Source organism: Manis javanica, chromosome 6 (assembly GCF_040802235.1).
Source record: "Manis javanica isolate MJ-LG chromosome 6, MJ_LKY, whole genome shotgun sequence".
Taxonomy (NCBI): Eukaryota; Metazoa; Chordata; class Mammalia; order Pholidota; family Manidae; genus Manis; species Manis javanica.
The window spans coordinates 12,768,593-12,794,233 of NC_133161.1; the positions used below are offsets into that span (position 1 = coordinate 12,768,593).

General features: G+C 36.9%; 1 protein-coding gene across 12 annotated transcripts in view; it reads left to right on the forward strand.

Annotated features, from left to right (window-relative positions):
* Positions 1 to 25,641, forward strand: part of BRAF (B-Raf proto-oncogene, serine/threonine kinase) — a 159,769-nt gene that overhangs the window by 56,025 nt on the left and 78,103 nt on the right. For 10 of the 12 annotated variants that reach the window (XM_073238340.1, XM_073238333.1, XM_073238330.1 and 7 more), the window contains exons 2-3: positions 1,668 to 1,769; positions 18,761 to 19,024. In XM_073238340.1, coding sequence (XP_073094441.1) covers positions 1,668 to 1,769; positions 18,761 to 19,024 — 366 coding nt within the window. The remainder of the gene's footprint in view (positions 1 to 1,667; positions 1,770 to 18,760; positions 19,025 to 25,641) is intronic. The other 2 variants (XM_073238336.1, XM_073238338.1) reach the window with 1 other exon arrangement.

A 25,641-nucleotide genomic window follows, 5' to 3' on the forward strand; every position in this document is an offset into this window, starting at 1 on the left:
GAATATGGATAAGGAATTTTCCAAAAACAATCTTAAATGGCCAGTGAATTGAAGAATGCTGAGCTTTTGGGGAAATACAAATTAAAACAGCAAGATCATCTTTTCTGCTTAGAATCGGCAAGAGTTTAGATGTTTGATAATATTCTGTTTTAGTAGGATTGTGGGGGAAAAGGGTGGATTCACATCCTGAGAATAGGAGTATGACTTGCACTTTTTTTCTTTTGGAAGACCATTTGGCATATATATGGAGATTTTAAATGCACATATCCTTCAGTCCATGAATTCTGTGCTTCAGTATCTAAAAGGAAAACTTGCCATCTTTGCCCAGAAAGTTCAGAACTGTTCATTGAAGCATTGTCTGAAATTGAAAAAAGTGGAATAATCTAAATGTCCTCTAGTAAGGATATTATTAAATAAACCAGGGATCCTGAATCTGTTTGTTCACTTATTCATTTAAAAAACTAAAAATTTGTTCTCATTTTTTCTTTATAACATTATAAATTATAGTAGTTCAAAAAGCTGTAATTTCTAATTTGTATTTTTATTAAGTACATTTTTTGGTTACACCTTAAAATGCCAAGTTTTGATCAGTTTATGGAGCATGTCTACCATATAGTGTAATTTGTAAAGCAGGTTCTCAAATCACTCAGATAAATTGGATTCATTCTTCATCAAGAAAAAAAACATGTAATATGTCCATGTATTATATCACCAGATTTCTGAATTCTTGACTTGTTAGCTTAGTAAATGGGTAAGGCTTCCAGCCTTGAGAAGAATTTGTTTCACTGATAAAATAAGGCCTTGCTGTTAACTTTTCCCTTCTTTTCTCTCAAGGAATTTTCCCTCTTCTGTTTGTTAGGCACTTTGGAGTTTATACAGTGTACCTTAGCATTTGAAATGAATGAGAACTTTGCCTTTGTTTTATACAAAGTGAAAAATTGCAAGTGTGATTTTAAAAGGAAAGGAAAAAGGGAATACTAATTCTCAGTCAGATCAGTTAGGAAGAATACAGATAGACATTGAGGATCTGGTAATACTCTCCTAAAATTAGCCATGTCCAACTAATGCTAGGTTACCATTAAAATATAAACACCATTGAAATAAGCAGCATCAAAACAATGTCATGAAGTGAATATATCTGTATTTAACACAGTCATTTAATGGATGCTTATACTACCATTTCAAATGAGTAAAATATGTATGTGTTGACATGGAAAGTATTTTAAGGCATGTTCAGTGAAAAAAAGTGTTAAAAAGCATTTTTTATATAATAAATGTTTTTGTATATTTTGTGTATGTATGTATTTTTTTTTACTTGAGTGAAAAGGGGATGTGGAAGGATGCATACCAAACTGTAAACAGCACTTATCTTTATGGTGGGGAGTTCAGGAATGTAGGGAAGGTGAAACAAAACTTTCATTGCTTATTGTGAATACTCATATATTATTTGAAATTTTTTTAGTTGAGAATATATTGTATTACTAGCGTAGAAAGGAATTTAAAGATGTTTAATAATAAAAGGGAAAAACACTATACTTAATGATCTCTAGGTTCTCTAAGTTCTAAATTTCAAGGAATACTGGTAGTTACTGCAATATTTAAATAGAAGTAATATTTCTTCATATCCTAAATGATTTTTATTTAAACTCTTTTAAAATATTTTGTAGGTATGGAATATCAAACAAATGATAAAGTTGACACAGGAACATATAGAAGCCCTACTGGATAAATTTGGTGGGGAGCATAATCCACCATCAATATATCTGGAGGTAAGCTTTTGAGCATCATATGTGTAGTAATTTTGAAAAGAAAAAAATGAGCTTATAAAAAGCATTTGTACTGATATTGGTTATTTTAGGGGGTGGGATTAGAAATAGATATGGGAAGAGAGTATTAGCTTTGTCTTTATTATACTTTTTAATCTTGTTCCACTTGTTATAATAAATTTTAGTATTTTGTAATTTGGGAAATGTCAAAACTGAAGGAGAAGATGTATATAAACGTCAAAACATTACTCTGGTAAAACTTACTTTAAAGAGAGAGAGAAATCATTCTGTTTTGGTGGTCTGCCAACTAGTTTTCATTTTAGAAAATGAAGAGAGTTTTGTAAAATATCATTTTTCCAGAATAAATCCCCCAGAATTTGTTTTTGCTTCCTTACAGGTAAGATTTACAATATTTAAATAGTTCAAAATTGCTTGGCTGTACTGTTTAATGGCACCACTATGCTTTTTTATCAATCCTTGAGCATCACTGTGAATTTATATAGTCATGTTTGTAATCCTCTTAGGTAATCGTTACTTTTATAATCACAGATAAGCTTTCTTGGCATTAGTTTCCTTACATAAGTCACTCAGATTGCATGGAGAGCAAGCTTTTGTGGAATCTAGGCAGTCAGGCCTCACAGCCCACACTGCTTACCAGTACACTGTACTGCCTGTCTGTAAAAGCTGGCTCCAGCTGTAATCGCTAGTCATATAGGAAGATAACCCTAAATTACAAATGATCAGGTTACCATTTGCCTTCAAATGCCAGAGATTTTTAGGCATGGATTGATAGATTCCTAAACTAAACTTCTAATTTAGTAATCTAATTGTTTCTTAAAGGGCAAGTTAAATCTTTAGTATTTCACAAGAAAGGAAGTTTGCTTTATTTTCTAAAATAAACTTGGAAGCTTGGAAATAACCACTAATAAACTGTTCTCTTCATATGGCTTATCCCAGAGCACACTGCCAGTTAGTAATCAGTGCTAGGACTAGAATTCATTTCTCTGTATACTAACTAGTGTACTTCCTAATATCTCATACTGTCTATTTTACTTGTGTGTCTGCAGAGGACAAAGGAGACATATCAAGGCAAATAGTCCTGGTGAGAATATAGTACTTCTTTGTTAATCAGAATTAGTTTAACCAGTTTTTCTGCCAACCTCTTCTGTGTCTTAGGTGACTTTTCCCTACCCTCAGATGTATGTAATACATTTGCATCAGTAACCACGCCTCACTATAGCAGGGATTCACTGCTCTCTTCCACTCCACACACTCTTCAGGCTTTCTAGTATTCATATTACATCTAAGTAGGGCAGTTCATAGCAGACCATATCTCATAGATTATATTGTTAGCACGTAGATTCTTATTCTTGAGGGCTAACACTACCTAATTTGTCTGCAGAAAGCAGTATAATAGTATAGTCTTTAAGGTGGAGTTACACAAATACTGTTGATTGGTTTCTGCAGACAGGTTACCTCCCTATACTCACCTCATTAGTAACATGGGAATAATATCACATGTGATAATTTAAGGATTAATTTGAGTTTATAATTATAAAATAGCATAGTTTCTGACACATTTAGTGCTCCATAAATTTTTGATTCATTCATTAAACAGATATTTATTGAGTGCCTGCAAACATTTGTGCTTTTCTAGGTTCTGGGGATATAGAAAGAAAGAAAAATAAGACAAAAATATTTGCCTTCAAGCAAGCTTGTATTTTTATCACAGGGAGGGGTTATAGACAATAAACATATAAATGAGTTAAAACCTTGAATTTATCACTGTCTAATATACTGTGAAGAGGAGCCTGGCTGGAGATAGCAGTCTTCCTTCCTGGGGAATGTTGACCAGGCCCAGGGAAAAGACCTGTGGGTACTGATACTTGAAGCCCCTTCAGTGAAAAACCAGGTGTGCTGATTACCCACTGAGATCTACCATTCTCTTTTCTGTCTCTATAAATTTGACTACTCTAGGAACCTCATGTAAGTGGAATTAATACAATATTTGTCCTCTTGTGACTGGCTTATTTCACTTAGCATAATGTCTTCAGGGTTCATCCATGCTAAAACATGTGTCAAAATTTCCTTCTTGAATAATATTCCATTGTATGTCTATACCACATTTTGTTTTTCCATTCGTCTGTTGATGGATACCATCAATGATAAGTTGTTTCCACCTTTAAATTTTTGTGAATAATGCTGATTTTACTTCTTTTGGATATTTGCCCAGAAGTGGATTACTGAATCATGGTAATTGTATATTTTATTTTGTAAGGAATTACCATACTGTTTCCCATAGTAGCTGCTTTTTACATCCCCAAAAGCAATACATGAGTTCTAATTACTCAACATCCTGGCCAAGGCTTACTTTCTATGTTTTTTCATTTTATTTTTTAAAATGGCCATCCTGATGAATATGAAGTGGTTATCTCATTGTGGTTTTGATTTGCATTTCCCTGATAAGCAATGATGTTGAACATCCTCTCAAGTGCTTATTAACCATTTCTCTTTCTTCTGTGGAGAAATGTCTATTCAAGTCCTTTGCTCATTTTTTAATTGGGTTGTTTTCTTGTTGTTGAGTTATAGGAGTTCTTTATATATTCTGAATATCAACTCTAACCAGATAAATGAGTTACAAATATTTCTTTCTCTCTGCGGCTTCCCTTTTCATTCTGTTGATAGTGTCCTTTGATGCACAAAAGCTTTTTATTTTGATGAGCTCTAACAACTATTTTTCCTTTTGTTGCCTGTACCTTTTGTTTTCATATCCAAGAAATTATTGTCAAATCCAGTGTTATAAGCTTTTCTCCCATATTTTCTTCTAAGATTCCTATAGTTTTACCTCTTATATTTAGGTCTTTGATCTATTTTGAGTTAATTTTTGTATATGGTATAAGGTAAGGGTCCAACTTCTTTTTTTTGCATGTGTATATTTAGTTTTCACAGCACCATTTGTTGAAAAGAATGTCCCTTCCCATTGAATGGAAATTTTGACAAATGCCCTTGTCAAAAATCATTTGACCATATGTACAAACACTTGTTTCTGAACCCTCTACTCTATTTCATTGGTCTGTGTCTTAAACTTTATGCCAGTTTACAGAACAATGATTTGATTTCTGTAGCTTTGTAATAAGTTTAGAAAAATCAGGAAGTATGAGACCTCCAACATTGTTCTTTTTCAAGATTGTTTTGGCTATTCAGGATCCTTTGAAATTCCATAGGAATTTGAGGATGGATTTTTCTATTTCTGCAAACACATTGGAATTTTTATAGGGTTTGCAATGAGTCTGTAGATTGTTTTGAGTATTGTTGACATATTAAGAGTTCTTCATTCTTAAGTAGGACTGGACAGTTAAGAATAAATATTTGGAGAATGCTTAGAAAAGAAAATGGCAAAAATGGTCAAAAGGATCTCAGAATCAGTGCAGAGAACAGAAGAAAACTTGAAAATAACTATAACATCAGAGATAAGAGAAGATACAGTGTTCTGTTCTTTTTCTATGGCTGTATAAAGAAGTGAAAGTAATAGAGTAATAGTAATACAGAACAAAACAGAGCTTTTGGAAATTAAAATAGTATAGCAAAAAATTTGTGTGTGTGTGTGAGTGTGCATATAAGCAAATAAATGTTGGTAAGGTAAAGTTAAGGAAATCTTCCAGAAAGCAGAATTTTGATTTTGATTTTATAAAGATGGAAAATATTGGAGGAAGGATGGAAAAAATTAAAGAGTAAATATAGGAGATGTATAAAAAGTTACAAATGCTTTTAGCTGCAAAAAAATATATATATATATCCAATAACAAGTTGCCCAAATAAGAGCTTTATTTTCCCCTTCCATTGCAAGAAACATGGTGGTAAATTATTTTAAGATAGTTCTTAGGCTCAAAGTTGTCAGACACTGGGGTGGAACTCTATAGTCCACTTGGCTTTTCGGTCATGACCGCAGCAGATCTGAGAGTCGTGTCCTCACATAGTGCCTGAAAGGAGGAAGCAAGGCTCACAGAGGCTTTTTCGTGTACCTAGCTCTTTCAACGAGGAACGTCTTTTCTCCCAAATGTACGAGTCTTTCTTTAACATTTCACCAACAGAATGAGGTCATATAACCCTAGAGCAGTGACTGTATTTACTCAAATTAGAGGCTAAAAGGTAAAATTTTTCCAGTATTCACAATTTGGCTTTGGATTAGTTTGTGCACTGGCAAATAGAAGTTGTGCTTTAGTTATTTCATTCCACACCATTTCACCAGTAACCCTTTTGATGTTTCCATAGGAGGAGAAATCATTATATATCCCTGCTTCTCTTCCTTATAGCAAAACATAGTGAAATCAGTTGTATCGCCATCAAAAATCCTCTTTTCTTTTTACCATATACAATTTATTTAAAAACTAGCTTTCAGGACTCTCTTGTCCCCTCCTGGTGTGAACCAGGAGCTCTGTCCTTTCATTTTATTTTTAAATAAAAGCCTGCACCTTGCTCTCCTACCTTGACTGTTTGTGAAGCTCATTCTTTGACTCCGCAAACAAGAACCCCGGCATCATCTTTGGGGGCTCGTCCGGGATAACTTCGGAGGTGAGTATCGGCATCCAAGCCTGCCTTTTCTTTCACTGTCCTTATAGAAGGAAGCCGTCTGTGGCACACAAAACCGGGTGCTTGTCAGCCACTTAAATGGGACTAGCCTGGCTGCTGATCTCAAAGTCTCAAGCAACAGGTTCCCCTGTGTCTCCCTCAGTGGATCCCCCATCTCCCTTGGGAGCTGGGAAAGTCAGCTGAGTGGAGGCCAGGATTCCCTTCAGAGGTATCTCCTCGGATGTGAGGGACTGAGGAAAGCTGTGGGCAACTGCGAGAGTCTAGGCTGAGGCTGCGCTTCAGCGGCTTCTCAAAGGCCCGTGTGTCTGGAATCAGACCCCGACAGCCCAACTGGGTATCCATGAGGAGTGTCTCTTTTTCTCTGTCTCTCTGACTTCCAGCCTGCTTCTTCAGGCCGCCCTGGCCTCAATGAGGCAGGGGGCATTCCTAACTCTCTCCTAACTTCATCAATTTCATGGAACCTGATGCTCACCACCACAAGGTAGGAGATCCACGCTCCACTCTTATTCCTATCTAAATGCTGTACTTTTTATCTGATAAACGGGTGTCTGGGCACCCGTTAGCCACTTAAAAAATGATTAGCGTCAGCTACCAGTCTTAAGTCTCCGGTGAAAGATTTCCCGGTGTTTGCAGCTCCTTGATCCCCCGCCTCCAGACGGACAGGAATGTCGGGGAGTGGCTGAGCCGATTTCCTACTTTCCTCTCTTAATCTGCGGACTCCGAGGGGCAGACCAGACTAGTAGACAGTGGTCCTTGGATCTCAGCTCCGGCTGATTGATCCGACGGCGCTGAGTGAACCTCTGGCTAGGCTACTGCCTATGTGAGAGTCGCAGATGACCCCTGACCTCTTGTCTCAGTGATCAGATTTGTTATAGTGGGTGACTAGTGGGATAATTTCCAGGCAATGGCAGAAACTGGTGTTTGAGAGTATAGAACCACCCCCCCACCCCCGTAAATGTCTGTGGCAGCCCCTGAATTTTATTACTGGCCTTAGCAAAAAGTTCTCTTGCTCGTCATTCAAAGCAGTCCTCTTAGGCCTGTGCCACTTTCTCCTGTGTAAGGTAAATGAAGTCTGTAAAGTAATCAAGCTGAAACCTGAGACGGACATGTAAATGGCTCTATTCTGTTGACCTCCTTTCCTTAGGGGCAGTCATCCTGGGGCCGGGCATTTCCTTTTCTGCAGCCCCGGAAAGAAAACAGGCTTGTGACTTAGGTCAGGACTCTGGCAGCAAGAAGTCACACAGTCCCTGCACTTATCAGACAGGCAGGGAGCGCTTAACGAAAGCTCGTGCAGAGAAAACTAGGGAAACTCCCAAAAGGCATAAAGTAGGAGCACACTGGTAAGGTCCCACTAAATCCAGAGCTCTGAGGCGACTCTTGCTTAGTGGGAAGGCAAGAGGGGAATCAAGGCAAGGTGCAGGCCACGCTGGTAAGGAGTGGTTAAATCCAGTAGGCCTAGCAGAGGAGGTGACTGACCACTGTAACCCGGGCTCCAAGTAGAGGGGATGCCCTCACAGAGAAAGGCCGACCAGGTGTCACAGTGTCACACACCTATCTTTCTCTCTTCCAGGTGGGAGCTTCCTCTTCAAGGTTAAAGCCAGACATGCCTCTGGCATGCATTCTAAAGAACTGGGAGCAATTTTGATCCCCAGACCCTAAAGAAAGTGCTTTATCTTATGCACCCAAGCCTGGCCTCCATACAAAGTCTCTAATTGGAAAGGCTTGCCACCTGAGAGAAGTATACAATATAATAAAGTTATGCAGCTAAATTTATTTTAATGCAAGGAAGGAAAATAGTTAAAAGTCCCGTAGAGTATAATGAGGAACTAGTTTTGTAAATTATTTTGCTGGAAATCTGTTCTACTTATTGGGTTCATTATCTTCAAAAATTAAGAAGTTTTTAAACTAAACCCCCTGAAACAGAAGAAATGTATCTTCTGCAATACAGCTTGGCTTTAAATGACTGGAGCTAGAATTGTGCTTGCATTTCATTTCCAGCCACCTGGAGACACACAGTCCCTATCAGTTCAGAGCCTTCATCCGCCCTGTTAGTCTGGGGCCGGCTAAACCTTAACTCAGTTATATAAACTGCTCGCCTGTAGGGTGTATTCTTGAAAACTGAGATACTTTTAGTCAAATAAGCTAAAAAGAAAGGCAATTGGATATCAGTAACTCAAGTCTCTGTGCCAGTTTATCTGTCTGTGTATATGTTCTTTTATGGAAAGTGTTACTAACTGTAGTCATTATGTCTCAATCTGTATGTTTGTGTGTCTAAGCATGTAGATCAGAGATTTTTCTATCTCCGGATGGTATTAATAGAATTGATTTAAAGATAAGCGCTTGTGAAAATTGGGCATTCTAAAACTTCCAGAGAATTCTAATGGAAAATATTAAGCATTAATGCTAATTTAATTTGAACTGAAACATACATGTCCTTATGGTTATCAGCTGCCTAAGTTTACCTAGAGTCATTTAAGTTGATGTTACCTGCTAAATCTTTTAAGAATAAAATGCTTAAAGGCTTGACTTTGTCTAATATTCAGTAAAGGTCTTGTAAGTAATCTAGCATAGTTGTTAGGAATGAGTGAACAAATAAATGTGGCAAATGAACACCTTAATAATTGTGTGTTACAGTGTGTATACCTACCTACAGCCTGAGAATCTTTGTCGTAACCTAAAACCTTAAAGTCTTCCTAAGTTAAGAAGATATACTTTGTGCTTAGTGAGAAATTGTGTTGTAAAGCTCATGGTTACAGAAATTATAAAATGTTCATAGATCTGTCAATCCAAAGCATGCTAGTGTAACAGTTTACAATAGCCTGCTTCTCAGTGTTTACTAAACATTAAGGTACCTAATAGTTTTAAGTTCTAATAGTTAACTCTGATATTTTCCAGAGGGCCCCTGGAACATGTCAGAGGAATTTTTTCTCATTGGAGAAAGTATTTGACTAATTTGGCTTATTTACCTGCTTAATTACCTGGAAAGCACTGTCAAAAGGAATGATGCTAAACTTTGTTACTGAATGTTTTGTGTTACAGATATATCCAAATTTCCTTATGTCAACTGTCTTATAGTAAGCTCTCATCAGATCTTCAATCATTGTCATTTGTAAGTCTTTTGTCATTCATAGTCACTGTTTTATTACTCCTAAACTAGTAAAGAACTAGATTTCAGCAGAACAGGTATTAGTTACATAGGATTAAGTAAACTAAGGAAGATGATTTTGTGGCTTTGTTTCAAATGTTGCTGATAAAGTGTTTTAAGCTTTTTCTATTAGGCTGACAACAGTTTAGTAAATGACTATCTTTATAAGCAGAATTGAAACATTTATCTTTCTCTCTACCTGACCCTTCAAGAATTTAAAAGCTTTCAGTATTTTTATATTTCATGGCAGTATGTTTATTTGCATAAGTTCAATAAGAATCTACTTTCCTTGTAAGAAGACCAATTAAAAACACAGGTTATACTACCAAGGCTTTGACTGGAATGCCATACCTGAGAGACACGTGCATAAACTCAGATATGAACAGCTTTAAGGAACTAAGGTTGACTTTATAAAGCCAACAAAGCCCCTTGGAAGAACTGGCCTGGTACCTTGCTTACAAGGTTCCCAGCAGCCTTACCAGGTGAGTAAGGAAGGTCACTTCCTGGCAGGTGCAGGAACCTCAAAATGTCTTGGACCTCAAGAAGAGAAGAATTCACCCACATCTACAAGTACTGCAGGCAAAACCTGTTTTCATGTTCTCGAAAAATCCTCAGCTGCCTATAAAACCCCCTAGACAACGCACCACTACAGACTCTCTTGTTCCCTCCTGGTTAGCCAGGAGCTCTGTCCTTTCACTTTATTTCTAAATAAAAGCCTGTACCTTGCTCTCCTAAAAAAAAACAAAAACAAACTAGCTTTCACATTTTCTACATTTTCTCCTACTGGCAGATGAATAATAATTAACAATTCTGCTGATTACCTTGATGAAATGAGCCTATAATACTCTATAAAGAATTTAAAATTTGTCTTTTCTATCCTTGGTTCCCTTTTTTTAACTATCATCCAAAGGAAGAAAAGATAAGTTTGCCCTGAAAAGTTATTTCCCAGAATTTCTTATTTTTCTCTGAATTTTTCTTTATTCGCTTATACAAGTTATTTGAATGCCTTCTATGAATAAGATATAGTGCTAGATGTTTTTCTAGTAGTAGTTTCTTCTTTTTGAACCTGATATATTGGATCCCAGAAGTGAAGGGGTAGTGTTTCTGGAATCACCCTATCTATCTAATAGTTATACAGTGAGTCCTAGCTACCTCAGAATTTATGTATGTGTGAGAGTCCCCTGCAGGCAGTTAGACAATGACAATAATAGCTCCTAACATTGAGTATTGCCATGTACCAGGTACTGCTCCAAACATACAGTAGACCAGTTAATCCTGAACCCACTCTGTGAGTTATACTTACTATTCTCATTTCCATTCTGTAGATGAAGAAACTCAGGCACAGAGACTTCCTACAAACATGGCCAAGGTTGTGCAACTAGAAAATGGTGTAGCCAAAGTTTGAGCCGGACATTCTAAATTCAGAGCTTGTGCTCTTAATTCTTCTAAAATTATGATGATGCTGTTTGCTTTTCTAATCTTTAGTCTGTGTAGAACCCAGGTTAATACAGAGACATTTTATCAAAACAAATACTGCAACAAAAAGAATATTGGAAGATAGGTGCTTCCCATGGAATAGAAAGTAGTCCATTTAATATCATTCGTGGACAGTTTGTAAGATTTCATATTTTCTGAGGCTAAGTTCAATAAGAATAAGTTTAATAGTGAGCTAATAATAAACAGTTTTTCACTGCTTTTTCCCATTATGTTTTAATTAAGTAGATCCTTAAATAATTTTCCTCCCATTTTTAGTTGAGAAATTATTCACACACACTGTAAGATTAACTTTCTTCAAGTACACAATTCAGTGGTTTTTATTATATGCAGAGTTGTGCAATCCCCACTATCTAATTACTAAACATTTTCATCCCCACCAAAGAAACCCTTTACCCATTAACAGTCATTCCCCCCAGGCATAGCAACCACTAATCTACTTCCTATCTCTATGAATTTGCCTATTTGGACATTTAATGTAAATGAAATCATTCACAGTATGGCCTTTTGTGATAGGGTGCTTTCACTTAGCATAGTTTTCAAAATTGACCCATGTTGTAGCATGTAACATTCATCTTTTTTACAACTAATACTCTATAATATGGGTATATCACATTTTGTTTATCCATTAATCAGTTGGTGGACATTTGGGTTGTTCCCCCTTTTTGGCTATCATGAATAAAGCTACTATGAACATTCATATATAAGCTTTTGTGTATATACATGTTTTCAGTTTTCTTGGCTATATGCCTAGGGACAGAATTGCTGGGTCTTAAGGTAATGCGTTTTAACTTTTGGAGGAACTAGCAGACTGTTTTCAAAAGTGGCTGAACCATTTCTTGCTTCCAGCAATGTAACAGGTTTCCAGTTTTTCCACATCATCACTAACACTTGTTTTCTGTGCATTTTTTTTTATGGCCATCTTAGTAGGTGTCAGTTGGTGCTTCATTGTGGCTTGGTTGGTTTGCATTTCTCTGATGACTAATGATGTTGAGCATCTTTTTCATGTGCTTATTAGCCATTTGTATCTCTGTGTTCTTGGAAAAAATGTCCATTCTTATCCTTTTTTAAAGTGTGTTGTCTGTTGAGTTTTAAGAGTTTTTTTTATATATTCTGGTTAGTAGATCCTTACCAAAAATGATTTGCAAATATTTTTTCCTATTCTATGGGATATCTTTTTCCACTCTCGATACTGTCTTTTTTTTTTTTTTTGAGAGGGCATCTCGTATTTATTGATCAAATGGTTGTTAACAACAATAAAATTCTGTATAGGGGACTCAATGCTCAATGTACAATCATTAATCCACCCCAAGCCTAATTCTCGTCAGTTTCCAATCTTCTGAAGCATAACGAACAAGTTCTTACATGGTGAACAAGTTCTTACATAGTGAATAAGTTCTTACATGGTGAACAGTACAAGGGCAGTCATCACAGAAACTTTTAGTTTTGATCATATATTATGAACTATAAACAATTAGGTCAGAATATTCGTTTGAATTTTATACTTGATTTATAGGTGAATCCCACATTTCTTCCCTTATTATTATTATTATTATTTTATTATTTTTTAAATAAAATGCTGAAGTGGTAGGTAGATGCAAGATAAAGGTAGAAAACATAGTTTAGTGCTGTAAGAGAGCAAATTTAGATGATCAGGTGTGTGCCTGTAGACTAAGTGTTAATTCAAGCTAGACAAGGGCAATAAAACATCCACGGATGCAGAAGATTTCTCTCAAAACAGGGGTGGTGAGGTTCTAAGCCTCACCTCTGTTGATCCCCAATTTCTCACCTGATGGCCCCCCAGCGACTGTGCCTGTCTTAGGTTGTTCCTCCCTTGAGGAATCTTACCCGTCTCTGGCTAACCAGTCATCTTCCGGGGCCATACAGAGAAATGTAAAGTTGGTAAGTGAGAGAGAGGCAATACTGTTTGAAAAGGTTAGCTTTTTACTTCTTTGCAGATTTATGCCCTGTGGCTTTTATGCCCAGTATTTGTCTTGAGGTATCTTTACCACTTGGAAGAATTATGATACTCAGTAAATTCGATATGAGGCATGAGTTCTATTTAAGGGTTGTAATTAGGAAGGAAGAAGAAAAGCTATAGGAGTAGCAGACGGAAGATAACATGGGAAGATTGATTACTTCTTTGACATATCTTCTTGTAGAGTAACTTAAGCATGTGTAGGTTTTAAACTACTAATTAGATTGCATACACACATGAACATAATAAGAATACAGCTACATAACCAAAGCAGACCTATAATTACCAGCCATCTCCAGTGAAACCAAGAAAACCAGTTAGGCACCCTAGGCATTTGTGAAAACTTATCTATGGTATGGTGGATATTGTCCAACTGAACTTGAACAGTCTGAGAGAAATCAGACAAATTAAAACAACCCATTCCTGGGGACTGTTCCCATCCCATATGTTCTTTTAACAGTAGATAGTCTGTAGTCATAAGATTTTGGAGCACTACAACTTGCACTTCTCCTAATTCTTGGTTGAGTTCCAACAGTATAGATCCAGTCAAATTCGTTGTTTTACTTTATGCACAGGCCAGCTTAGATATCTCCTTCTTCATTCCAATGGCAAGTCCAGGAATCGGTGGGATGAATGTAGCTACAACTGCAGCATTGCCTGGATCTTTGTTGAGGTTTTTTGATGATCATCTTCTGGTATGACTCTTCCAGAGAGTGCTGATGTTGGAATTCTTCATATCATATCTTAGTTCATTTTCTGGGTAGCCAAATTAGGCTTTGATCCTCTGTATAAACACACAGACCCATTGCCCACACTTTGATATGCCCTTTATACCATTGTGTAGAATTCATTGGAGGTCACCACACAGGAACTGCTTTTTTTTTTTTTTAATAGAAAGGAATATTAGAAAAATGTACCTCCATAGCCGATCATCTGACACCCTTTAAGTGATCTAAATTAAGTATATTTAAAGCATGCATTAATCATTGATTTACAGTTATTTTTATCCTATCGCGGAGTAATCCCCCTTTTCTTTCTTTTTTTTTGTTATTAATTTACACTGACATGAAGAATATTATGTTTACTAGGCTCTCCCCTATACCAGGTCCCCCCTATAAACCCCTTTACAGTCCAGTCACTGTCCATCAGCATAGCAAAATGTTGTAGAATCACTACTTGTCTTCTCTGTGTTGTACAGCCCTCCCCTTTCTCCCTCCCCACCATGCATGCTAATCTTAATACCCCCTTCTTCTTCCCCCCTCTTAACCCTACCCACCCATCCTCCCCAGTCCCTTTCCCTTTGGTACCTGTTAGTCCATTTTTGGGTTCTGTGATTCCGCTGCTGTTTTGTTTCTTCAGTTTTTCCTTTGTTCTTATACTCCACAGATGAGTGAAATAATTTGGTATTTCTCTTTCTCCGCTTGGCTTATTTCACTGAGCATAATACCCTCCAGGTCCATCCATGTTGCTGCAAATGGTAGGATTTGCCCTCTTCTTATGGCTGAGTAGTATTCCATTGTGTATATGTACCACATCTTCTTTATCCATTCATCTACCAATGGACATTTAGGTTGCCTCCAATTCTTGGCTATTGTAAATAGTACTGCAATAAACATAGGGGTGCATCTGTCTTTCTCAAACTTGATTGCTGCATTCTTAGGGTAAATTCCTAGGAGTGGAATTCCTGGGTCAAATAGTAGGTCTGGTTTGAGCATTTTGATGAACCGATACTGTCTTTTTAAGTATAAAAACTTTAATTTTCATGAAGTGCAGTTTATCTGTTTTTTTCTTTGGTTGCTGTGCTTTTGGTGTGCCATATTTATGAAACCATTCATTGCCTAAGCCAAGGTCATGATGTTTTTCTCCTATATTCTCTTCTAAAAGTCTTACAGTTTTTCCTCCAATAGGTGTATGGTCCAGTTTGAGTTAATTTTTAATATGATGTTAGGTAGTAGTCCACCTTCATTCTTCTGGATGTAGATACTCAGTTGTACCAGCACCATTGTAAAATATCAATTGACCATAAATGTGTAAGCCTTTATTTCTGGACTCTCAGTTCTGTTGTGTTGTTCTATATGTGCATTATTACTCTGTTACTGCATGTGTTGATTACTGTAGTTTTATAGTAAGTTTTGAAATCAGGAAATGTGAGTCCTATAACTTTGTTCTTTTTTCAAGACTGGTTATCTTGCACTTTGCACTTCCATGTGAATTTTAAGATCAGTTGCAAAAAAGCCAACTGGGACGTAGGTAAGGATGGCATTGATTCTGTAGATCAATTTGGGGAGTATTGTCATCTTAATCATAATATTAAATGTTCTAGGTTCTGTTTTAAATTTTAAAGTAAATGACATGATCTGTGTCCTCAAGTAACTTATAGTTTGGTAGAGTCATGTCAGGAACTGAGCTAAGTAACCTAGTAATAACCACAACAGGAATTATGAATACTACTTATTACTATGAATAAAAATATTTTTTGGGGTTTTTGCTGTGTGTTAACCTCTGTGATAAATTATTTTACTTATATTATCTCATTTAATCCTCACAAAATTTTTTCACAAATGAGGAAAAAACAACCATATAAAGAATAGTGTGGTAGTACTATGTGTAAAGAGGTGAAGGGAAAGAATACCTTTTTTGGATTTTGTCAAGTAGAGCTTTGAGTTAGACTTTGAAAAATAAGTAGGATTTTGATGAGAAAGAAGTTTTGGAAAGAAAGGGCTTTGGAAAAGCTGCCTGGTAAAGAGTATCCAGTACCTACAACACTTTGAAGGACCAGAGGAATTTTGTTGTTCGTGGTGGTTGAGGTGTGCATGGGAGGACTTGCTCATGTTTGCACAGCAAGACAACAGAGGAAAAAGAAATGTTCAAAGATACAAGAAAAAAATGGGGATAACGTTATATCAAGGCCTCCATAGAAGAGGCCCTAAACACCCAGTGCTAGCACTAAATTGAGAATAGAAGAGGGATGGGGAAAGATAGGGAGAATTGCTTAGACAAAGAAAGAAGAAGGGGGAAGGAAACTGTATTTGATGGCTTTGATACTAAGAATAAATTTGAAGCTAATCCTATTTTCTGAGTGAATAGATGGTTGAGGGATGAAGTTAGGAGCCAGAGAAGCATAGCAAAGGTTGGAATAAATACTGTGAAGACTGTAATATGATATTAAAACTCGGTAATATTTTCTCTAGCAAGGTGTGGTAACCTGAGAAAAAGAATGGAATCATTGAATGGTAGGGTTTACCCCAAGTTTGTATTTGACAACCAAGTTGGTAAAAGAATAAGAATTAGCCAACCAGTCGCATTGTTGAAATGGTGAGCCACAAAGTATGGGAAGTAGGACAACAAAGACCTGACTAAATCTGAGAACAGATTTAGGGATTAATATTTACCATGAAAGATGAATGTGGTAGTGAGCTGGAAGTTTAAGAAGGTCGGTTAAGTGTATGTGTCATCATTTTGAACCCCTATAAAGAACTGTGTGTATCTCTGGATCTTGAGAAATAAATGCATTTAGATATAAGGGGTTTAGAGAACTTTAAGGCAGGAGTGTTAAAAGAATATCAATGTCCATAGAGAATGTAGCAAGGATAATGGCATGAAATGAGCCATGACAGGTACTATAAACAGGTAAGCAGTTGCCTTGGTAGATGTGGGTGTGAGGGGAGAGAGTAAATGTTTTTTGTACTTAAGGAAGAGCTATTGATAAATGGGGTGAAATAATAGTTTGTAATCCACATGCAGGGATCATTGTATTTTCAAAAATTAAGGCTAACATTTTAATAAATAACATTCAAAAAAATTATCATTTATATTTATTACTTTACCTAAGGGTAATATTGTGTAGTAAGTAAATGTACTTGCCCAGACGACAGTAAATAAGATTTGTTCTATGCAAGGAGGAATATTTCTCTCCCAAACTGCGTGTATATAATATTAAAAGGGTTGTAATTGTGGTAGTCTTTAGTTTTTTAATCTGAGCCCCAAATACTGCAAGGTAATGTATGCTCAGTATATATTTATTGAATGATTGAAGGCTGAATAAAATGAATCATATTGAGAGTGATACCCTTAAGTAGTAAGCTCTTGGAACTGAAAATTAAATAGAAATACAGCTCAGAAAATTCTGAATTGATTCGATTGTAATACTCTGAAAATCTCTGAAATATTTTGGGTCAGGTTAGGGCAATTAGTAGGTTGTGATGGGGGAGAGGGCATTTTGATGTAGTTTAGGTCCTTTACCTCAGAAGCTCATTTTAGTATCCCCCTACCCTCTTTCTTTTTTTTCTTTTTTTAATTATATGGTATGATCTAGCATACTAGGTATGGTTGAAACGGAATTTCTCCTTCATCCTCCTCCTTTAATAATTCTCCCTTGCTTGTAGAATGAAGTTTGGGCTTCAAAGCATGATATATGCATATTCTGTACAAGCTTTTCTCTTACCTGCTTTCCAGTCATATTATTTGTTTCCCTTTGCTCCTGTTCTTCTTCATTTAAATTCCACAAACATTGATAGCTAGCTGTATCCCAAGTATTGAGTAGCATTCAGCTATACTAGTCTGTAGTTTTTCCTCTGTGTCTTAGAATTTCCTGCCTCGTAACTTTGTTACAGATTTCTCCTGTACATAGTATGCTTTTCTTCCCCATTTAACTCCATCTGTTTGAATGCTACCATTTTAAGGTATCCCTCCTTCTCATTCTCACCTTGTATCGAGAACATTCTTTGTTTATTTCTCATATACAGCACTTACACATAAATAAAAATACATTTACCTGCTTCTCAACAGCCCAATAATAAACTCCTTGAGTGATGAGAAGTGCCATTTTTAAATCTTTGTTTCTCCCTTGTATCTTTTCATAATGTTTGTAGTGTTGTATCTATTAGGAGTAGGGGAGAAATGCTGGACCATGGTATGGGGGTAGGTAATTACCCTGCCTACAGAACCATGGGCATACATATTCCAACTCATCCTATCTTTTCACTTCCATTATTCTGTTTTTAAGTTTCTTCTTTTAGAAAATGATATCTTAGGTGGTCATTTCATGTTTTTATAATTTTAGTCAAATGAAACTTCTTAAAAAGTGTCTTAATGGATAATGGCTACAGTATTTGATGGGGATGGAGGCCATCAGGGATCTGTAGTGAGAAGAATGAAATATTTTAACTGATAGCTATTTCAGAAAGAAAACAGCAGTTATACACCTTTTAAGCCCTGCTGAGGAGGTTTTGGTGGTAATGGTAAGATCTGGCACTGTGTTCCTTGGTCCTGTTTTTTCACAAGTCTCTCTTAATATCTCATCGCCTTTTCAGCCTCTCATTCTGTTCTTTGGAGAGAGGGGATGGGAAAACATGAAACTTTATATGTCTACAACTTCTCTGAAAAAAAATTTTTTTTAATGGAGGGGGTACTTAACCTTGATGTAATGTGTTTTATCTTATGTTCTAATATGCAGTTTGGAAGGCAAATTGTGATTTGACCAGAGTATTACAAATACTATACACATTTTTTATTAACATCCATGGCTATTCTAGATGTCTCACACACACGTGTATATGTGTGTGTATATATCAGTTTATTAATGTAATGTAGTATCTTAAAACAAAAGATTTATCAACCTAAAGGCAAAAATTTACAGTACTTCTAGCATTTGTTTTGTAACTTGTAACTTAAAACCCTGTTGGCTAGATTATAGGAAGATTATAATCAATGACTTAAATTTCGTATTTCCTTTTATTACTGTCAGGAAAAAGTCCAGATTCAGTATAAGTCTACTTTATTTTATAGGCCTATGAAGAATACACCAGCAAGCTAGATGCCCTCCAACAAAGAGAACAACAGTTATTGGAATCCCTGGGGAATGGAACTGATTTTTCTGTTTCTAGCTCCACATCAACAGACACTGTTACATCTTCTTCCTCTTGTAGCCTTTCAGTGCTACCTTCATCCCTTTCAGTTTTTCAAAATCCCACAGATGTGTCACGGAGCAACCCCAAGTCACCACAAAAACCTATCGTTAGAGTCTTCCTGCCCAATAAACAGAGGACAGTGGTGAGTCAGCTTTTAATATCATCATCGCTTTTTATTTGTATTTTTCATAAAGACTAATTGTTGAAAATGAAATGTTATCACTTTATCTGTGGTGGTCATGCAAGTGGTCATACAAGGTCCATTTCCTTCTATGGAAAGACATAAGTATTTGGGGCCAAAGTCTGTGTTCCTTAACTGGAAAAATTGTGTTGTCTTTAGTGTCAGATTTGACATTTAAACCTGTTTGCCAACTTGAACCACACTCAGGTCTAAGTACTAATTCAGAATCAGTCAGAATTCCAAGACTTGAGCTTATTTGTTGTGTAACATATGTTTGGTAAGATTCATTCTTAGCCCTTGAGAAATCCTTATTCAGATTTATTATCAAATACTGGATTTTTAATGTGCTTAGTATTTTTCCTCTTGTCTACATAACTTTTGATTGTTGATTATTAGTATCACCATTAGGACAGAGTACCCTGTAAGTAACATTTAAAGCAGGGATATATGCAGAATTATTATGGATGGTCTATAATCCTCAAGTAAAACAAGTACTGTCAGTGGACTTAATAAATAATATACCTATTTACATCACTACTTTTTAAATAATGTATATGGTTGCTTTTGAAATTAGTAAAAATATATTTCATTTCCAAATACAACTTGCTTGTTCTTCATGGAAAAAGTTGCTGACATGCTTTAATGGCCTCCAGTGAGTGTCAGTGTGTGGAAATGCTAGACTAGGTCATCAGCCAGAAAGGTAGTTGGAACTCAGATCCTTGCATAAAGCTGAACCTTCAAAGAGCTTTACGTTCAGCAGAAGAGTGAATAGAGAAGAAAATCTCTTCACCAGCGTACATAAATAACAATGAAATTTATCTGTCTTTGCCAGGGTTCCAGATAAAGGTTAAAATATCCCTTGTGAATTCTTAACTATAGATAGATCTATTCTCATCATAATGTGGAGTTTATAGTTATACTTACCTGCATTTCTCAGGAACTCTCAACCCAAGAAATTAACATAAAAACCAATCCGTAATGGCACTCAGGTGCAGGGCAGAAGCAAATGCAAAACCTCCCTTGGCTCAAAACCTCAAGTTATAAAATATAGAAGAAGACAGTTATCATCAGTGTGTTAGAAGACTTAAAAACAGTGGGATTAGAACTCCTAAAAAGGCACCAATAGAACTTGTAAGTGGTCTTAAAATTTAAAACTCAGTGGATGATAATTTATCATCTCTGAAGTATTCTTGCTAAAATGTGTTGGATGTTAGGCTCTGGACTTTCCATTTTATAGGAAACACAAAGGACAGAGGAAAAAGTTAAGCACCATGAAGAAACAGACACATTCACAAAGTGGACAAAGACAAACAGCCTGGACTCAATGTCACTGTCAGGGAGGGTATAAAGGTTGGGGATTATTCTGTCCTAAACAAGACATAATAACCAAATGCAGCATGTGATCCTGGTTTGGGATTAGATTGGGGAAGAGCTATAAAAGGAATTCTTGAGATGGGAAATTTTGAATGTTGATTGAATATAATGTGTTGTTATGGAATATTTTCTTAAGTATAATAATAGGAATTAATTATGTAAGAGAATGTTTTTATTCTTAGGAAATACATGCTTAAATATTCAGAGGTAAATTGTCATGGTACCTGCAACTTTTTTACCCCCTCTTTCTTGAAATAAAGCTTCCACATAGTAAAGTATACAAAAATCAAGTGTATAGTTCATTGACTTTCTACATATGTAACTTCCATGTAGATCAAGTACTTCAGAAGGGTTGTTCTGTGTCCCTTCCAACTCATTACCCACCTTCAAGAACAACTTGTGTTCTGACTTTTATCTCAGTTAGTGAATTTGGAACTTACTGTCAGATAGTATGGAGTAAAACAAAATGTTAGAGAAACAAATACTAAAAAAATTTAGAATCTAAATAGGAAGAATTTGGATATTAATTGCATCATTCCTTCTACTATTCTGTATTTGAAAATTTTCATAATAGAGTTGGAAAAATTTAAAAAATGTAGGACAAAGGAAAAATAGCTCAGAAGAAACAGTTGTCACTAGAGAAAAAAAACTAATGAACATATGACACTGATTTAAGGAAGTATCAAGCTAACACTTTAAATAAAATCTCAGTATGCCAAGTTAGTTACAGAATGAGTATTAAAATGACATAAAATTTAAATGTTTAATTTTAAAAACTGAGTAGATGAGTTGGGGTGAAGATTTAATAATGTGGGTAACTGTTGAACCACTGTGTTGAATACTTGAAACTAATATAAGATTGTCTATCAACTATACTTGAATAAAAAACAAACCTAAATGAATCTAATTGTTTGGAAAACATAAGTCCTGAGTTGTATTTGCAACTATACTCAATAGACATAACAAAATGAAAGTGTTTTATTTTAAAGGACCCAGGAACAAATTATTAGATTATCAATAAGTTTTCTTCATAGCATCAGTAGAAGCCAGAAGACAATAGAATAATTATGCTCATAAACTGCTGACAGCTGCCCAGAAGTTACTCATCTAAAGTATGAGGTACACTGTGAGTGGAGGCACAATAAAGGCTTTTCCAGATGAGCAATTTGCCTTTCCCAGGCTCTGCCTGAATGAACTACCAAAAAACTACTTTAGGAAGAAAATCAAATACAGAGGAAAGAATGAAAAGTAAGAATTAAACCTAAAACTACAAGATCTGTAGAAGAAAGAAGGAGAAAATCTTTGTGACCTGGAATTTGTCAGTGATTTCTTAAAATGATACCAGAAGCCCAGCCTATAATGAGCATGATAAATTGGACTTCATTAAAATTAAAAACTTTAGATCTTCAAAAGACAGCATAAAGAGATTAAAAAGACAAACCACAAACTGATGTTTTGTAAAACATAATCTGGGGAGGAGCCAAGATGGTGGCGTGAGTAGGGCAGTGGAAATCTTCTCCCAAAACCATATATATTTTTGAAAATACAACAAATACAACTATTGTTAAAAGAGAGACAGGAAGACACAGGACAACAGCCAGGCTACGTCTACATCTGCAAGAACTCAGCATCTCACAAAGGGGGTAAGATACAAGCCGCGGCCTGGTGGGACACGAGCGCTCCCTAACCTCAGCTCCCCGGCAGGAAGAAAGGAGTTCGAACAGGGAGGAAGTAAAAGCCCAGGACTACTAAACAACCAGCTCTAGTAATCCGCACCGGGAGCACCGACACATAGTGCATGGTGTGCTGGATATTCGAGAAATGGAAAGGCAAAATCTGCAAGTGAGTCCCCACAACCAGCTCCCCTGGGATAAAAGAAAAGCGAGTGCTTTTTGAAAGTCTTAAAGGGACAGGGACCCCACAGGTGGATGGAATTGTCCTGGCAACTCGGCCCAGCAGCTGGGATTCCTGGGGAACACCAGGTGCCCTAACACCATGGCAGCAGCGCATCTCTGAAGCCCCTCACTTCAATAAGCAGCCTGCCAGTCATTCCCCTGGCTGGTGTGGCCCCCAACATAGCAGCCCAGTAGCCTGAGAGCAGCCGTGCGTGCCCGAGGTGGCAGCAGTGGCAGCAGCCGAGTGGCCTGGTTGCGGCCGTGCCCCCAGCAGCCACCCAGAATCTCCTCCTGGCACGCGGCCGCCTGGGCCAGACCCCAAGGCTACTGCCAGCGTGCAGCTGCCCGGCACAGGCAGAAGAAACTGGGGCAAGGCACGAAGGGGTGCCGCTCTCACAGGAGAGCACAACCAGTGTGCCTGCCACTCCCCGCAGGGCTCTGGGCTACCCTGATGGCAACCCCACCCACAGCAGCTTCAGGGATTAATCCAGAAGCTGCTCCAGGAGTGTGGGTAACCGACACAGGCAGCGGAGGAGGGCAAGGCAACCAGCAAACAGGGAAGGACTTTGTTCTTTCAGCTGACATGCGCTACCTGCCTACAGCCACCTCTATTACCATGAGAAGGCAGAAGAATTTGGTCCAGTCCAGAATTACCCAGACAACCCCCGAGAGAGGGCCTGGGGAGATAGATGTAACTAATCTCCCTGAAAAAGAATTCAAAATAAAGGTCATAACCATGCTGATGGACCTGCAGAGAAATATGCAAGAGCTAAAGGAACAAGTAGGGAAGGGAGAATACAGAAATATAACAATCTCTGGAAGGACTTAAGAGCAGACTGGATGAGGTGCAAGAGGCCATTAATGGAATAGAAATCAGAGAACAGGAATACAGAGAAGCTGAGGCAGAGAGAGATAAAAGGATCTCCAGGAATGAAAGAATATTAAGAGAACTGTGAGACCAATCCAAATGCAACAATATTCGCATTATAGGGGTACCACAAGAAGAAGAGAAAGGGATAGAGTGTCTTTTAAGAAATAATTGCTGAAAACTTCCCCAAACTAGGGGAGGAAATAGTCTCTCAGACAATGGATGCCCACAGAGCTCCCAACACAAGGGACCCAAGGAGGACAACACCAAGACATATAATAATTAAAATGGCAAAAATCAAAGACAAGGACAGAGTATTAAAGGTAGCCAGAGAGAGAAAAACGTCACCTACAAAGGAAAACCCATCAGACTATCATCAGACTTCTCAACAGAAACCTTACAGGCCAGAAGAGAATGGCATGGTATATTTAATGCAATGAAACAGAGGGGCCTTGAACCAAGAATACTGTATCCAGCTTGATTATTGTTTAAATATGAAGGAGGGATTAAAGAATTCCCAGACAAACAAAAGTTGAGGGAATTTGCGTCCCACAAACAACCTCTACAGGATATTTTTAAAGGACTGCTCTAGATGGAAGCACTCCTAAGGCTAAATAGATGTCAACAGAGAAAAATAAAATCACACCAAAGAAAGCAGACCAACCAAATACTAACTAAAGGCAAAAAATAAAGTCAACTACTCACAAAAGCAGTCAAAGGAAACACAAAAGAGTACAGAATAAAACACCTAACATGTAAAGAATGGAGGAGGAGGATTAAGAAGGGAGAGAAATAAAGAATCATCAGACTGTGTTTATAATAGCTTAATAAGAGAGTTAAGTTAGATGGCTAGATAGTAAAGAAGCTACCCTTGAACCTTTGGTAACCACAAATCTAAAGCCTGCATTGGCAATAAGTACATACCTATCGATAATCACCCTAAATGTAAATGGTCTGAATGTACCAATCAAAATGGATGAAAAAACAAGACCTGTCTATATGCTGCCTACAAGAGACTCACTTCAAACCCAAAGACATACGCACACTGAAAGTAAAGGGATGGAAAAAGATATTTCATGCAACTAATAGGGAGAAAAAAGCAGGAGTTGCAGTACTTGTATCAGACAAAAGAGACTTCAAAACAAAGTGACAAGAGACAAGGACATTACATAATGATAAAGGGGTCAGTCCGACAAGCGGATAAGATACTTGTGTACCCAACACAGGATCATCTACATATGTGAAACAAGTACTAACAGAATTAAAAGGGGAAATAGAATGCAATGCATTCACTTTAGGAGACTTCAACACACCACTCACTCAAAAGGACAGATCAACCAGACAGAAAATAAGCAAAGAGACAGAGGCACTGAACAACGTATTAGAACAGATGGACCTAATGGACATTACAGAACACTCCATCCAAAAGCAACAGGATACACATTCTTCCAAGTGCACATGGAACATTTTCAAGAATAGATCATATACTAGGCCACAAAAAGAGCTTCAGTAAATTCAAAAAGATTGAAACTGTACCAATCAGCTTCTCAGATCACAAACGTATGAAACTAGAAATAAATTACACAAAGAAATCAGCAAAGCCTACAAGCACATGGAGGCTTAATAACATGCTCCTAAATAGTCAATGGATCAATGACCAAATAAAAACAGAGATCAAGCAATATTTGGAGACAAATGACAGCAATAATTCAACAACACAAAATCTGTGGGACGCAGCGAAGACAGTGCTAAGATGGAAGTATACTGCAATACAGGCCTACCTCAGGAAAGAAGAACTATCCCAAATGAACAGTCTAAACTCATAATTAACGAAACTAGAAAAGGAAGAAGAAATGAGCCCAAAGTCAGTAGATGTAGGGGCATAACAAACATTAGAACACGAATAAATAAAATCGAGATTAATATAACAATAGAAAGAATCAATGAAAGCAGAAGCTGATTCTTTGAGAAAATAAACAAAATAGATAAACCCCTAGCCAGACTTATAAAGAAAAAAAGAGAGTCTCCTCACATAAACAGATTCAGAAATGAGAAAGGAAAAATCACTATGGATACCACAAAAATATAAAAAAGGATTAGAGAATGCTATGAAAAATTATATGCTAAAAAACTGGATGACCTAGAAGAAATGGACAACTTTCTAGAAAAATACAGCCTCCCAAGGCTGACCAAGGAAGAAACAAAATCTGAATAGACCAATTACCAGCAAAGAAACTGAATTGGTAATCGAAAAAGTACCAAAGAATAAAATCCCTGGACCAGATGGTTGCACTGCTGAATTTATCAAACATTTAGTGAATACCTAATATCCATCCTCCTTAAAGTGTTCCAAAAAGTAGAAGAGGAGGGAATACTCTCAAACTCATTCTATGAGGCCAACATCACTAGTACCAAAACCAGGCAAAGACACCACAAAAAAA